The following is a 15,666-nucleotide window of genomic DNA, read 5'->3' on the forward strand; positions in this document are numbered from 1 at the left end:
AAATCCACTGCCCCTAATTCTGGGGTCCCGTTCTGTTCCCCTCTACCAAAGGAGTCATTTTCCTATCGCTGTCAGCAGTAACAAATGACTTTCTGTGGTGTCAAGGCATAGGCTGGCCTCCAGTAGAGCAAGGAGCTCTACTTATCTACTTTCTCAGCTCTTCTTATCCTGCCCCAAACTTCCCAGCTCGTGGGCTTCCCTCCCCAGCCGCTCATTCCCAAATAACCCTGGCATTTTGGCCTTGTGCTCTCGTGTTTTTCTCTCTTGTCTCTCTTACCCCTCTCTCCCTGCCCTCCCCCTCCTCCTCTCATGGTCCATCCAGTCTGCTGGCCTTATTGACTGTGCTGCTTTCTCTCCCAGCTCTGGACTCTTCCAGAAGCCTCAGAATGTCCTCTCCCTCCTGTCTACAATAAAACCCTTCCCCTTAGCAGACCTTGGAGAGGTCATGTCCTCACTTTACGCAATAAACAAGGTAGGATCCAAAGTCCCTACGGCCCTTTCTAGTAGAAATATGATACCTCCATTCACAGCCGTACTGGGGACCTCTGAGGGTTTACCTAAAAACCACTTTCTTGAAAGGAGCTGCGTGTGTTAAGGTATAGTGAAGTCATACAGTAATTGAGAAGTTTTTCCCCCTTCCACATCCTCATCTTGATGTGAAGGAACAGCCCATGTTTTCTGGGCTGACTTGCTTTTCATAGTCACCCAGGAACCTAACTTTCTCTCAGGGTCTCTGAATCACTTTCCAGGGCTTGTCACCAAAATGAGGTTAGCACATCCACATTCTAGTCAGCAAGAAAGGGGTAGACACTGTGAAGTCCGTGCGTCTAGGCTCTGGCTTTGAAATGTTATGGAGGAAGAAGGGCAAGAGAAAGAGGAAGTACTTTGTTTTATGGTAGGAGAGATGAGTTGAGAGTAGGGAATTTAATCAGTTGAAAGCGTGAAGATTACTTCATCACTGTGACAGAAGACTTGAGGCAACTGACTTATAGAAGAAAAGTGTATTTTAGCTCGTGGACCAGAGTTTTCAGCTGGTGGTCACTTGGCCCTGCCCTCTGGGCCTGTGGTGAAGTAGAACATCGGTGATGCATGGTGGAGCAAAGTTGTTAACTCACAGTGGCTGGGATGCAAAAGAGAGAGGAGCTGGACTCCAGCATTCCTTCAAGACACAGGCCAGTGACATTTCCTGCCTCTTAAAGGCACCACCACCTCCTGGTAATGCCACCGGCTGGTGACTAAGCCTTTCCACACATAAGCCTTTGGGGACATTTAACATAGAGTCAGAGGACAGACTGCTGTCTCCTCTCTCTCTGCACCTTCTTTTATCTTAAGTGCACATAGGAGAACAACAACCCAGAGGGCTTGTCAGTGAAAGAGTGCCTCATGATTGTGTGGACAAAGAGGGCTGAAAGGTCAGGCTTGAGTTAAACAAGATGATGGGGCTGAGGGGGAGTTAGGGCTGAAGGGAAAGGCTGAGGCTGAGGGGCTCGGGTAGTTGGATTTTCTATTTAGCCAGTCAGGAAAATATTTTTCTAAGCCACATGCCACGGCACTCACCTGTAATCCCTGCACTGAGACAGGATTCGTACCGAGCATTGAGAGACTGAGGCAGGAGAATTGCTAGTTTGAGGTCAACCTGTGTTACAGAGGAAGTTTGAGGTCGTGGTGAGCTACATATTGTCTTAATAAAACAGCATCCAAACCCATCTCACCTATTTCTGTAATAAATGTGATTTTTAAGTCGGGGAGGAGTCAGAAGGAAGGCTCAAGGGGATTTTATCTCTGACTGGGTGGTGGCTTTGTGCTGTTTCCTGCCTTCAAGGGTGTTGAAGGGTTTCCGTTCGTTTTCTAGGGACAGAGTCTCACTCTGTGGTTCATGCTGGCCTGGAATGTGCCATCTAGCTCAAGCTGGCCTTAAACTCACAATGACTCTCCTGCCTCCCTTTTGAAACGCAAGGCTCTCCTGCGCTCTGCAGATGCCCTAAGCCAATTAGGCAGGTATGACAACCGGGGCCAACTTGGAGGCGACTGAAATGTGATTCCCTGACTGGGTGAGAGACTGGGTCCAGTTCCTTCTCCTGGGAGATCCTCTCTTGGGCACTGTTTTTTTTTTTCTTTTTCTTTTTTCTTTTTCTTTTTTTCGGAGCTGGGGGCCGAACCCAGGGCCTTGCGCTGTTTTTTTTTTTTTTTTTAAACCCTCAGACTTACTTTATCGGGAGTTGGGGCTAAGAGGCCTCCTCAGTCCTACAGGCTGTGATGAGCAGGCGACTTCCTTCTGTAGGAGGGAGGAGAGGTGCCTCATTACTTCCCTTTCTTCTCCGGATAGCTCGGGCTGCCTCCTGCAGTGAGGAAAACCCAGATCTAAGGGTCGTTTTCAGACTCCAGGCAGTTGCCAGTCGTTCAGCAGCCTCTAGCTCCCCCTAAGGTTTGTCTCTGCTAATTGCCGCAGTCTTAGAGAGTCGCGGGAGAGGAGGGGGTGCAGGGCGAGGGGGGTGCGGCTAGTCTACTTGCTTTTTCCTTTTCCTGGAGTTCTCTTTTTACCCCAAGTTTGTCTTTCGCCCATATTAGTCATCGATTTCTACGCCGAAAGCAAACTACCACGTTCTCAATGGAGGCACAGACAAGTACCATTTTTGAAGCGGTCTAAAAACAGGAGTATGGCTTTTGAGAAGAGCTAAAAGAGGACCTAGAAGAAATGCCACGTTCTTGGTACAAAGAGGTAGTTTGTGGTAAGAAGCTTAACATTTAGAATTTCAAGGTGTACAGAAACATCGAAAGCGGTTATTCAAATGCAGCTCCAAGAAGTTAGCGGAAGCTGGGCATGGTGGTACGTGTTTATAACCCCAACATAGAAGAGGTGGAGGCAGGGGGATCCGGAGTTTAAGGTCATTCTCCACCACAGAGCAAGTTGGAAGACTACCTGGGCTCCATGAGACTAGGTTCTAGGTGCTCCCAACCCCCAACAGGAGAAGAAGGCAGGAGCATAAATTCAAGCAAATCAGAGAACTCTTAACGTAGAAAAGGCAGTTCCATGATCGACTCTGTTACCAAAGACTTAACATGTCCACCACAGTGTTATTTATTGTGGCAAATTTTTTGGAAATAGTTTTATTGCCTGATAACTAAATGATAAATAAATTATGATACAATGAAGTTGAGTAACTGTAAAACAGTTTTAGAAACATTGTGCGCAAGTGTGTGTGTGTGTGTGTGTGTGTGTGTGTGTGTGTGTGCATGTGCGCCCTAATCTATGTGTGCACCATGATCATGAAGATACCCTCAATGGCCAGAAGAAGGTGCTGGAGGCCCTGGAACAGACGCTTGTGAGCCATTCAACATTGGTGGTGGGACCTGAACCCAGGACTTCTGCAGGGGCAGCAAGTGCTCCTAACTGCTGAGTCATCTCTCTAGCACCCCCAAAAATAGATTTTGAAAAATTCTTGCAGGACTGAAAAGGTTAAATGTTAAGTAAAAGAATATTTATACTCTGTTTTCTCTTCAGATCGTATAAATCTTTCGCCTTTTACTAAAGATTTCTGTGGAGAGGAACAATTCTGAGTCTCAAACCAATTTTTTGAGGCCTTGCTTTTGTAAGGCTATTAAAAAAAGAATATTTATCTTGTCTAGCACATGTGCATGGTACATGTAGAAAAATAAGAGAATATTGTATAGTAGATTTCTGCCTATTGTGTCCTCTTGTTTCTGTTTTTAGAACGTCTACAGTGATCAAGTATCATTTTTCAGAATCAGAAAAACTTTCGTGAATATTAATACCACAGGGGGTTTATAGCTAACATTGATATATTGAGAACTAATGGAAGCAACTGGACTTAAGAATAATAAGGTGCATTTTTGTTGTAAATGCTCTGGTTTTTGAAAAGACTAAATATATCTGTAGCAAAACAGTAGCAGCAAAAACCAGACATAAGCACATCGGGCTTTGTGCGAGTGCACGCTTCTGTGACACACAGGGCATTTCCCTAGCTTGAGACATTTCTGTGAGGCCACTGATAAGGCATTCTCTCTCACGATTTACCAAATGCCCACAGTTCCTATTGGAAAAATGAGTTGAAATCATGAAAATAACAAGGAAATCTTAATGCTCCATCAACTACTCTCTCGAGTGTCAGCTTCTGTGCTCTGAAGTAAACTCCCAGGGCAAGCAAGGAAGCCTGGGCTCAGCTAGGGTGACTGGGGTTGCCTTTCTGGGGTTACAGTGAAAAGTGGAAAAAGGACAGGAAAGCCAGGTAGTTCATAACCAGCCAGACCCACTGGGCACACTCAGCACCCTCTAAGACAGTTAAAAATACATAAAAGCACAGTGTACCTAGAAAAAGCCATTTACCATGGAATGATTAAGTAATCACTTCCAGTTGGTTCCAGAGGACCTGGACATCTATATCCTAATGCACCCAAATCATTTCCCATCCCGAATCAGCAAGGCTTGGAGCACCTTGGTGTGCAGTAGTGAATTCCAAGCTTTAGTTCAGAGATCAGCCACTTATCTTTGGGTTTCAGACAGTCTGGAAACCCCACGGTAAGCCCCTTTGCTGGGTGGCGGCCAGGCCCGGGAAGGGAGCTCAAAAACACAGAAGCACAAATACAAGGGCTTATTATTTTCTTTCCCAACTGTGGGGCAGTCGGGGAAAAAAATTAACCCTCTCATTTGTTAACCTCAATAGCAGGCTTTAACCGGTCTGTAGCCACAGACGGCAGAGGTAACTGCACTAATTAGTTTGGTATGGAGGGACATCAGGACGGGGAGCTTTGGGGAACTCGAGTAATTTAGCTGAGGATGAGGAGGGAGAGAGAAATATGAAGAGAGGGGGAGCTGGGCAAGAAGGGGAGGAGGATGAAAGGAAGCGACAAGGAGAAGGGAGGAGACGATAGGGTGTTCTGTCTTAGAAAGTTGATGTACAGGCTCCAGATGAACGGAAGAAATTCTGCCGCAAGGCTCCTGGACCTCAAGGCTGAACTTGGTAAGGAGCTGGAGTTTCCTGTTGGTAGTAAGAAAAGCCACAGGGCACAGGTGTGTGTGTGTGTGTGTGTGTGTGTGTGTGTGTGTGTGTGTGTGTGTGTGTGTGGTGGTGGTGGTGGTGTTTGTGTGGTGTGGTGTGTGTGGGGTGTGTGTGTGTGTGTGTGTGTGGTGGTGGTGGTGGTGGTGTTTTGTGTGGTGTGGTGTGTGGGGGGTGTGTGTGGGGGGGGTCCGGGAAGAAAGCAACAGGGGTTAAAATTTCCCTAGTTCTGACCTCCCTGGAGTTGCTTCCACATCGGCTCTCTTGTCCTTTGCTGTCAGAGTCACTTTCTCAGTTGGAGGTGATTGGTCAGTTACCCCACTTTCCTGTGGGGTTTCTAAATTTAAACCGTGAATCCTCAAACTGCAAGGCGTGCCAGAGAGGGTTGCTAGGATGTGAGTCTCCTTTAGAAGTAGAGGCAGGTAATTAGGCCAGGAAAATAGCTCTCCTTCTTCAATGGTGTGCAAGCATCAAATGCTGCTTCTTTTTCTTTTTCAGGAAATGGTAAACAGGCTAAGAGGGAGTTCCAGACCGAGGTGGAGCAGAATACTACAGGCCTGCAGGAAGTGACATTTCAAGACTGGCTTCTAAGCCTGTCATTTCATGAGCCCAAAAAAGCAAGGCAATGCTCACACCAAAGACAATACCAGTTGTGGGAAGATTGCTCTCATAAGTCCTTTGGGTGCTGGTGTCTAGGTGCTATGATTTTAAACGCAAGCCATAATTAGAAATGAAAGAGGAAAACCAAAGAACTTTCAGGGAAAGGTTGTGGCTATCTGGAGACTTTTTTGAGACAAAGTAAGGGCTGGGTGGCATAGTACATGTGTCAGCCCTGGGTTTGAAACCCAGCACTGCCTCAAACAAGTGAAATGCTGGATATACATACATACACATACAAACATACATACATACATACATATTCATACATACATACATACATACATACACTACATGCCTACATTATGTGGTAAGGGTTAAACCCAGGGCCCTGTAGACCTTGTACACAGCAAACAAACTCCACCGAACTGCACCCCTAGCCCTCGAAAACTTTTTGGATAGAGGATATAGTCTTATACTTGCTGCTTACTTAAAGCCTTGAAAGATCTTTCATTTTCTTTCCACCCCCCCTCCCTGAGCTGAGGATCAAACCCGGGGCCTTGCGCTTGCTAAGCGCACTGAGCTAAATCCCCGACCCCTTTCATTTTATTTATTTATTTTTCCAAGACAGGGTTCTTCTGTGTAGCCCTGGCTGTCTTGGAACTTGCTTTGTAGACCAGGCTGGCCTCAAACTTAAGAGATCAGCCTGCCTCTAGGATTAAAGGTGCCAGTATCACCTGGATGACTTTAAAGATCTTTGTAAGTCTAAGGCTGGAGGGATGGCTCAGAGGTTAAGTGCACTGACTGCTCTTCCAGAGGTCCTGAGTTCAATTCCCAGCCACCACATGGTGGCTCACAACCATTCAAAATGGAATCTAATGCTCTCTTCTGGTGTATCTGAAGACAGCAGTGGTGTATTCACATTAAAAAAAAAAAAAAAATCTTAAAAGAAGATAAGCTAAGACCTTGATATATGTATGATTTTCCTAAAATATTTGTCTGGTCCATCTTAATGTTTCTGGCATTAAGTTTTGGGTATTAATTCTTTAGATGTATGCATTCTGAATACCCCAAGGGTGAGACATTCTTTGAACCAAATACACATGAATAACTTACAGATGACTTCTGGCACTCATTCCTCAGTGGTTTTACTGGCCCGGGAGTGACAATGCCGGTCTCCCTTGAGTAAATTTATTTTTAAATCTTTAAAAATTTAAAACGTTGCCAGGTGTGGTGGAACATGCCTTTTTATCCTAGAACTTGTCTAAGAGAGTCCGGACAGCCAGGGTTTTGTTATACAGAGAAACCCTGTCTTAAAAAACAAAGCCAAAATTTTAAATGTTGATAGATTTCCACTCTCCCTATTTAAACATAAAAAAAAAATTGTGTATATGTATGTGTGTGTGTGTGTGCGCACAGATTGAAGGACAGCTTGTAGAAGTTGGTTCTGTGTACTTGAGGATTGGATTCAAGTTGTCCAGTTTGCCAGCTAACTAACCACGCTGGACTACCTCCTCCACCCTTGAGTAAATCCCTCTTTGTACCTCATTTCCTTGGAAAGGGTTGATGAAGCCTCTTATCAAATAAACGTTTGCCCATCTTGTACGAAGCACAAACAAAGCCTAGTCTCCAGTAAGTACGTGGAACCATTTGACTAGTCCCTTAGTATTGAGACCGACATGTCGTGGCGGATAGAGAGAAATCAGTCTTGAATGTGAAGGAGGGAACACCTGAGCTGGCCCTTGGAGAGCTGACTAGGTCACTGGAGAAGAGCCAGGCCAAGCAAAGGGTTTACAAGGCAGAATGATGCACCTTAACAGCACACCTGGGAAAGGTGCTTTGACACACCGTGTGGGGCCTTTGAGACAAGGAGAGATGGAGAGCAGGATATACAAGTCTGAGGCAAGCCTTACAGTGCGGGACCAGGAAGGCATCCCCATACTGGCAGCTTGTCTGAATCTGCCACAGACTCGTGGAAAGAATAAGAGCATAGGGTGGGCTAGCCTTAGGAAAGTTGGAGGCCAGAAAGATGAGGTCCCAGAGTAAAAAGAGGACTGTTTTACTTTGCTTGCTATATTCAAAGCATTAACAAAGGAACTGGATGAAGAAAAGCCTAGGTACTAGAGGACAGGAGTCTAGCGTAGTAGTACAGCATGGACAAAGTTTTAGGCTTCAGTCCCAGACCCCCAAATAAACAAGATGCTCAGTTAAATTGGAATTGCAATGGTTTTTAATGTGTCTCTTATATCACATATACTCACACAGACTCAAACCTAACTGGATGCCTTATGCTCTTTGCTGATTCTGGTCATCTTTCATAGCCTGGTCTGCCTCCCGTATATTTAAGGAAGAAGTGACTAAGCACATTGTAAGGCAGATACAAGTGCAGCCGCATAATCAGGGTATGAGGAGAGCTCCCCTACAGAAGTGCACACGGGAGAGACGACGTTCCTGGAAAATGACTGAAGTCTGATGAGTGGACAGGTGTTTGATCCGATTCTGGGGTCCGGCCAGAGGGACTGCTGTCTTCACTCACTGCTGCGTATCCCTCTGCCCAGCTCCTCAAGCTCTCATCACACACTGAGGACTCGAATGTCTACTTTCTTTACAGGATGGTTGGAGAGAAGAATGCACAAGGCACCTGAACATGGGAGGCTCTCCCTACAGCCTATCACCACTGTGAATTAAAATGTCACAGGGCAAGCAGGTCGCTTGTCACAAATACTGGTTACTGGCATTCAGTTAACAGCAATGCTGAATAAGTAATTTTATTTCCATGATCATCTATTTACACTGTACAGACACTAATGAAAAGCACCCACAAGTTCACAGTACAATACAATATATTTACTTTAAAAATATAATCCTTTATAAAAGGTTCATAGAACATTGGCATGTCCATGTGACAAACTCTCAAAGCCTGTCACCAATTTTGTGATAGCCAGAATGCTTCCAAGTACTGTCAGTTCACAATCACAGGTCACCATTAGAGTTGTAAATACATACAGGTTTTAAATAAAAAAGTGAATTCTACAGTGGAAAGTCTTGAGACGATACTCGTTAGTTCATCAACATAAATACGTTCATGGAGATGTCTGTCATAGTAACGCACAAAAGCAAACACTCCGCCCAACGGCACATCTCAGGAGCCACCGTTCTCTACTTCTTCTTGGCTGCCTCTCCCGGCTCCACTCTGCGGGTCTTGGATGCACGCTCGTCTCTGTCATCGTCTTGAAGTGGGAAAGAAGAGAGCTTCGTTAGTTAGTGAGTCTTTAAAAATCAACACCAAAAACACAGTCAGCTCTATGCCAGAACAGGTACTCACTGGATGTTTAAATGCATACCAATAAAATTAAATACTAATTTTTAGAACCTCGATATCAAATTACATATAAAACTTTTTAAATTGCATCAATATAATATTTGCAAATTGACTGTTTAAGGACAAGTTAATAAGATAGAAGATATTTCTGTGAAAACCAGCTTTTTCTGGAAAAGCCACTCCCTAAACTCTCTAGTATACACACTGCAGGCATCAGATACGCTCCACACTTCCTAGGGTAGAGCAGTTCCGCTATAAGACATACATCTAGCCATGCTAAGCGACCGCCAGCGAGATCTGTCCTCTCAGAGTCCATCTCCCAGTCTCACTATCAATCCACCACAGCACAAGTGAAGGTTCAGACAACCTCAGAGGTGTCTGCTAATTCCAGACTCCTCCTCCTAGGAGGTCAGAACTGCTTAATGGCAACAGAATAAGCAGGCTCCATGTTGGTGTTAGGGAAAGGTTGGATGGAGGAAGGCACAATATAGTAATAGTACCCACTCCCCCACACAGTTATTATTAACCACAGAAAATTTCCATTAACAAAATGTCAATCCTGAAAAGGCAGATCTCTTCATTCTATTAAAAGAACAAGCACTTAAGTGGTTCAACAAGCACAGGCTAGCAGATTAGTTGTTAATTCCCGTCTTGAAATGAATGTGTGATATAAAGAGGTGGTGGTGTCCCTCAAGTCCTAGCACTTGGGAGGATGAGATAGGATTGCTATAAGTCTGAGGCCAGCCTGGGCTACACTGAGTATTGGCAGTCAGCTATACAGCAACGTGGTCACACTATCTCACCCTCCCACCTCAGAAGAACTCCATGTACATAAACACAGCTTCTGACTTCCCTACGTCCGTGGAGCAGGGCCTAAACCCCATAGCCTACGCCTTTCAGACAAGCGCTCTATACTAAACACCTTTGCTCTGACTTTATTCCCCATCCCCTTTCTTCCTGTCACCCAGACTTGCCTGATTTCATAATCTTCCTGCCTCAAGCCTTCTGGGGACTAAGATTACAGAGAGGAGCAATCCTCCATGCCTAGCTTACCTATATATATTTTTGATCAACATGCTACCCGAAGCCCAACAGGTATAATATAGACGAATTTGATATTAAGGCGCCTTCATATTTAAAAGCGCTAAGGCTGACCTAACTGCTGAGATTAAAGCACACATGTGAGGAGAATCTGTAACCTAGGCCGGATGTGAATGTCTGACCCTCCTGCACACATGTGAGGAGAATCTGTAACCTAGGTTGACATGCATGTCTGACCCTCTGCCTCGGCGCCCTAAGTTTGGGGATACTGGTGTAAAGTCACTATATCCATTAACTCAAAACAATTTTAGCTGGAGCTTAATTATCAAGTTAACCTTGGAATTATTTTCAGAACAAGTAATATAAAGAGCTGAAAGCATTTTTGAAGACTTCTGTGAAACACATTAACACACGTTAATAAGGGACATTTCTGCTTTTATTCTGACACTACAGGTAAGTCTACTGAAAAAAACACAAACTACAATTGTGAAAATGAGTTCCCAGGAGTGGAGCAGGGCTCACGCCCTCTAGCATCACAGCGAGGAGCTGCCTTAAACACCAGGGCAGGAAGGCAGCCATTTGTACTAAAGCTATGACCATCTGAGTTTACTTATGAGCATTTCACAATCACTACAAAAGCAGCACCGTTAGCAGTCGGGGCAAGACTCGATTTAACCTTCTCAGCTCCTCTAAATCCCAAACGTAAGAAAGGAAGAAGAATATGGGAAGGCAAAATCAAAGCAAGGTGGCTTAGTAATTAATTACAAACTATAGATTAAAAAATGTCAGGGGCTGGGGAGATGGTTCTGGAAGAGAATTTGAATTCCCGTAGTCTTTGCAAAAAGCCTGATCACTTAACACATGTCTGTAATTTCAGAGCTCACATGGCAAGGTCGGAGGCAGAGAGAATTCCCCGCTCTAAGGCCAGATAGACATGGCATACATACATGAATAGCAGAGAAAACGTCTCAAACAAGGTAACAACAAGACTGACACCCAGGGTGGTCCTCTGGTCTCCACACTCACATATGTACAAAGAGAAAATGTTAGGCAAATTAATATATACTTAATATACTTCATATAGCACGGGAGTCTGCAATGGCAAAAACCATTTCTCAACTGGAAACCACTGGCTGAGGATGTGGTTGAGATGGCAGTGTTCACCTAGCAGAAAACCCACGTTCAAAATGGGTAGGGTGGTACAGACTCAGCCTGAGAGCAGAGGCAAGAGGATCAGACGTTCTCGGTCATCTGGCTACATAGTGAGTTTCCAACTCAATTTCAAAAAAAGGTGTGGGCTACTTATTAATAGAGTACCCAACATGCAAGTCCAAATTAACCATTTGATGTCTATTTTTAATGTGTGCCCCCCACCCCTTCCTAAGACAAGGTTTCTCTTCTGCCTGGAGCTTACCTACTGTTAGCCAGGCTGGCCTTCAAGCCCCAGATTCTCCTGTCCCTTCTGCCTCCCCAGGATCAGGACTGTAAGCATCGACACTTTCATCTGTGAGGAAAGCACTTTGACTGTGCTACACCCTCAGCCTCAGGACGACCTTTGAGTCCTACGATGTGGCTTTACACTAGAAAAACCTTGGTCCTTTCTTTTTTTCCTATTGCTGACACTCACTTTCTAATCAAAAGGATAGAATTAGCTATAGCAATGTGGGCACTATTTGCCATTTATTTGAATTTCTGGTAATTGAACCCAAAAGTTAAAAACAGAGGATTCTTCCTTACTTACATATAATTCCTGGTCTTTATTCTAAAGGGACAGGGACATTAAGAGCACTAGACTATGGCACCCTGGGTATCAATTCTGGTCCCTGAGAAGAATGATTATCTCCTAAACGGTGAAAACAAGGCAGCAAACCTCAGCTAACAAGACACAAATCCTATTTCAAGGTTGACCTTGGAGTCCTACTTTGTCAGTTCCCAACGGTGTGAACTTGGCTGAATTCATTCATGCCAGACTGTGTTCTCATCTGTGAGACAATGAGAGTCAACTACGAGTCACTACTGTGTCAGCTTGCTAATGATATTAATAAAAAGTACTTACTACAACCTTGGAGAAGTCTTTAGCTCTCATTTCTACATTTACTCATTCTAATTTTGTAGGACTCTATAAGGATTATTTTATTCAAAAATATCTTTTAATCAAAGTACCATTTAATAATTACTAAAAATTTTAAGAAAAAAACAAACAAACAAACAAACAAAAAACCAACCACCACCACCACCAACAGAAAACCTGGACACCTATACACCTTTAGCCCCAGTGCTGGGGCGTGGGAGGAGGGGGGTAAAGGCAGGGGCAGCAGGGGTTCCAGGTCTTCAGCTATGTAAGATGATGCCTTGCTAAACAGATCAAAACACCCCTTCTCTTAAACATCTCTCTGTAAGGATGGACCCCGTATTGGAAGATCAGAAATCTGTTAACAAAAATACCACCAAGCTCACTCTAACAGTCACCCTCTGAGCGCTCACAATGTACTAGTAACTTAGGGCACACACAGGGCTGGATCACAGCTTGCTGCCTGATTGTGAAAAAGCAACCACACACAACTGAGCAGCACCACCAGCACATCCAGGTAGAGGAGAGTAAATGCTGGACATCTTCTCACTTTGCTTTCTGTGAGATGAATGACTCTACTAGCCAAGAGTTTAAAGCATTCAGTTCAGACTAAGGTGCACACTAAAACCAAGAACCCATCATGGTTTGGTCCACTTGAGCCCTTTAAAATGATGGTGCTGAGGGGGACTGAGCGGGTCACACAATTCTCCAGCTCTTAGTCTGTGCAGGTTCGGGCCAGCCAGTTCTCCTATCAGATATGAGCTGCAGCAGCTCACTGCTGCAGTTGGGGACTGAAGGGTTTGCAGGCAGGGATTACTGTGACCGTCTAGGCGAGAGATAACTGACATTACCAACAAGGCAAGGAAACCAAGCCACTACTCCAGGACTGTTCCTCCCAACTGCTGACTGCACTCTGCAACCCTGATTTTAGCTCTGAAGCACAAGTGCATGAACAGACTCGAACAAAGCCTTCACTCGGCGTGTCACAAATGCAGGTACAAGAACCCGTGAGCTAACACCTCTGCTCTAATAAGGCATCATAAGCCCATATAACCTGAGACTACTTTCGGGCAGAATACTTATAAATGGAGCAGAAAATGGGGGTGCTGGCACATGCCTTCAGTCCTAGCACTGAGGTACTGAGGCACAGACAGGCTGGCCTCACTCAAGAGACTGGTCTACCATATGAGTTCCAGAACATCCAGATTACATAGACCTTGTCTCGCACAAAATAAAACAAAAACCTCAAATGATCCAAGTAATTTCTTGTTAGTATCCAAAAACCATTCTGGACAAATCTTCCAATTCACTAGGCTCTAAACTTTTTCACGGAGTATTTTCTTCTTTCTGAGAAGCACCAAGGGCTAAAATCTTAAAACGCACTCTTCTTACCTGATTCCACCGTCTCCTCCCCTTCCGGCAGAAGCCTGGCTTTCTTAGCATTCTGTGGGGCATCATCACCATTGTCTTCATAGATGTTCGACCATTTTATTGCCATGTCCAGCTCCGGCGGCGGCGGCTTCTTCTCAGCAGTGTAGGTCTCTGGGGGCGGTACGCAGTTGGACTTCCAGATTTTGAATTCCTTTGGAGGCTGTTAAGTAAGCACATTAAGAAGCCCTGTGACGAACCGAGGGTCCCGCGGTGGATACGAGCGCATGCACCTCCCTGCCGTCTGCTCATCTTTCTGGCTGACTTTTTTTTTTTTAATTCTTTAGGCTTAAAAGACACTTTTTTTTTTCTCATCAACATCACAACACGGTTAGGTGAAAAGTCAAAGGGTTCCCTGAACAAATAAAGCTAATAACTTTTAGTTACCAAAGAAGAATCCAGTCTCAGATACTACGGCCAGGCTGACCCCTTCAGGAGGCTGCAGCAGAGACACTGTCTTGGAGGCAGCAGCGCAGGCACTTCGGCGTCAAAGGGAAGGGGTCTCGGGGAGAAGCTGCAGCGGGGGGCGGGGAGTCACCACCGTTAGTCGTCGCCCGGCTGGGGGCCCCGAGCGCGGAGGGGCGGGCCCGGGCTGACACCCCCCGGGCTCCCGGGGCCGTGGGGACGCGCGGCATGCCGCGGGCTGAGTGCGTGTGGGGGGCGGACGTCGGGCCCCGGGGCGGCCGCGGAGCCGGGGACCTCACCTCCTCCGGCGCCTTCACCACATGCCGCTCCCAGTCGATCTGCTTGTTGAGCGGGTTGTAGAGGAAGGCCGGGCGGGTCACGCTGCGGAACAGCTCGTCGGGGCCCGGCAGCCGCTTCTCCGCTTGCTTCCCGCGGCCGCCGGTCGTCGGAGCCGGGGCCGCCTCCTTGCGACCCGCGTCTTCCGGCTCGCTGTTCTCCTCGTCCGACGAGTCGGAGCTGCTGCTCCCGTAAGCCGCGAAGTAGCTCAACGGGTCCTTCTCTTCAGCTGCCATGACGGCTGCGGGTTCCACCCTCTCGGCCGGAAGCCGGAAACCGGAAGCCACGACTGGTCCCGCCCCCTAGGCTGGGACGTGATCGGTTTGCGCCCTCTAGCGACAAAGCCACGCGTCTACTCTTGGGGAGAGTGGAAAGAGGCAGGAGGCAGGGATTCCACAAACCTCCAGCAAGGTATTTGCTTTTTCCTAAGGATCCCTGGGAAAAAGCATGGGAGCCTTAGGATACCTGGAGGGAAACCAGTGACTCTGGGCTTGTAATTTAAAGCACAGAAAAGCCAAACACGGTGATGCAAACCTATAATCCTAGGTTGAGGAGGGTGGGCTATTGACAATGTGAGGGCCAGCAAGGCGCATGTAAGGCCCTCCTTAACGGCTAGTACTATGCAGGAGACACTGTATAAAACAGTAAGAACAAACTAGCAGGGGCTGGGGGTGCACACTTCTAACCCCAGCACTTAGGAGGATGAGGCTGGAGGATTGGTATAAACTAGAGGCCAATGCGGTAATGATGCCCCGCCCCCCAAGTTGGTATCATTGTAAATATTTAGATCCCAGTTAAGAATGCCTGGTCAGAACACAGTCATTAATACCTTGCCATTTGGTCTTATTCTTATCTCCTAAACTCTACAGAACAGTACTGTAAGTTTGGTAATGGAAGGGGCTAGACTGCCTTGTTCATGTTTATATACCTAGTATTTATTCTGGTGGCCACCCACAGGCTACATCAATGAGTATCGCTGGATTATAATTTCTGAGATAATAGGTCTGCGTGTTTCTAGAAAAAGTTCCTTCTATCCAAGTACCTAGACTTGACAGAGATAAAATTGTTCCCAAAGTACAAAGTCCTAGGGTTACTTAAGTCATCCTCAGTTCTGATACCATCAGCAAATTCAGGGTCCCCTCACCCATCCTCGGGCCTGATGACGTGACAGAATTATAGAACCCACTGACAGCTGAGTAACCATATCTACAATTATAGTTTACTACAGCAATGAAAACAGCATCAGACCAATGAAGGGAAGAGGGAAAAGGAGTGGTCCAGATGATTCCACATCCAGAGCTTCCGGCTGCATCCCTAGCACCCATATAAACTGGGTATGGTGGTGGTATCTAATCTCAGCCCTGGGGAAATGGGGGTGAATGCACAAGGATCGGACATCCACAGCCATGCTTGTTTATATAGTGAGTTTGAGGACACCCCAAGTTACTGTG

General features: G+C 45.9%; 1 protein-coding gene, 1 long non-coding RNA gene and 1 other non-coding gene across 3 annotated transcripts; 2 read left to right on the top strand and 1 right to left on the bottom strand.

Moving 5' to 3' along the window:
- The first annotated feature begins 2,195 nt into the window (after positions 1 to 2,195).
- Positions 2,196 to 3,166, top strand: LOC116895292. The gene is made up of 2 exons (XR_004387269.1): positions 2,196 to 2,425; positions 2,591 to 3,166. It is a non-coding gene; the product is annotated as an uncharacterized LOC116895292 (long non-coding RNA).
- Positions 3,167 to 3,482: 316 nt separating this feature from the next.
- Positions 3,483 to 3,598, top strand: LOC116897382. Its single transcript, XR_004387427.1, has one exon. It is a non-coding gene; the product is annotated as a U5 spliceosomal RNA (small nuclear RNA).
- Positions 3,599 to 7,819: 4,221 nt separating this feature from the next.
- Positions 7,820 to 14,494, bottom strand: C3H1orf52 (chromosome 3 C1orf52 homolog). The gene is made up of 3 exons (XM_032897215.1): positions 14,179 to 14,494; positions 13,439 to 13,637; positions 7,820 to 8,842 (listed from the first exon to the last, which is right to left on the bottom strand). The coding sequence occupies exons 1-3, from the start codon at positions 14,449 to 14,451 to the stop codon at positions 8,772 to 8,774; spliced, it is 543 nt and encodes a 180-aa protein (XP_032753106.1). The 5' UTR covers positions 14,452 to 14,494; the 3' UTR covers positions 7,820 to 8,771.
- Between the last annotated feature and the right edge of the window lie 1,172 nt (positions 14,495 to 15,666).

This window comes from Rattus rattus, chromosome 3 (assembly GCF_011064425.1).
Source record: "Rattus rattus isolate New Zealand chromosome 3, Rrattus_CSIRO_v1, whole genome shotgun sequence".
Taxonomy (NCBI): Eukaryota; Metazoa; Chordata; class Mammalia; order Rodentia; family Muridae; genus Rattus; species Rattus rattus.

Coding starts and splice junctions, on each gene's coding strand:
- C3H1orf52 (XM_032897215.1), bottom strand. CDS start 14,451: ATGGCAGCTGAAGAGAAGGACCCGTTGAGCTACTTCGCGGCTTACGGG. Junction 13,638..14,178: donor TGGTGAAGGCGCCGGAGGAG/GTGAGGTCCCCG, acceptor CTTACTTAACAG/CCTCCAAAGGAATTCAAAAT. Junction 8,843..13,438: donor GGAGGAGACGGTGGAATCAG/GTAAGAAGAGTG, acceptor TCCCACTTCAAG/ACGATGACAGAGACGAGCGT.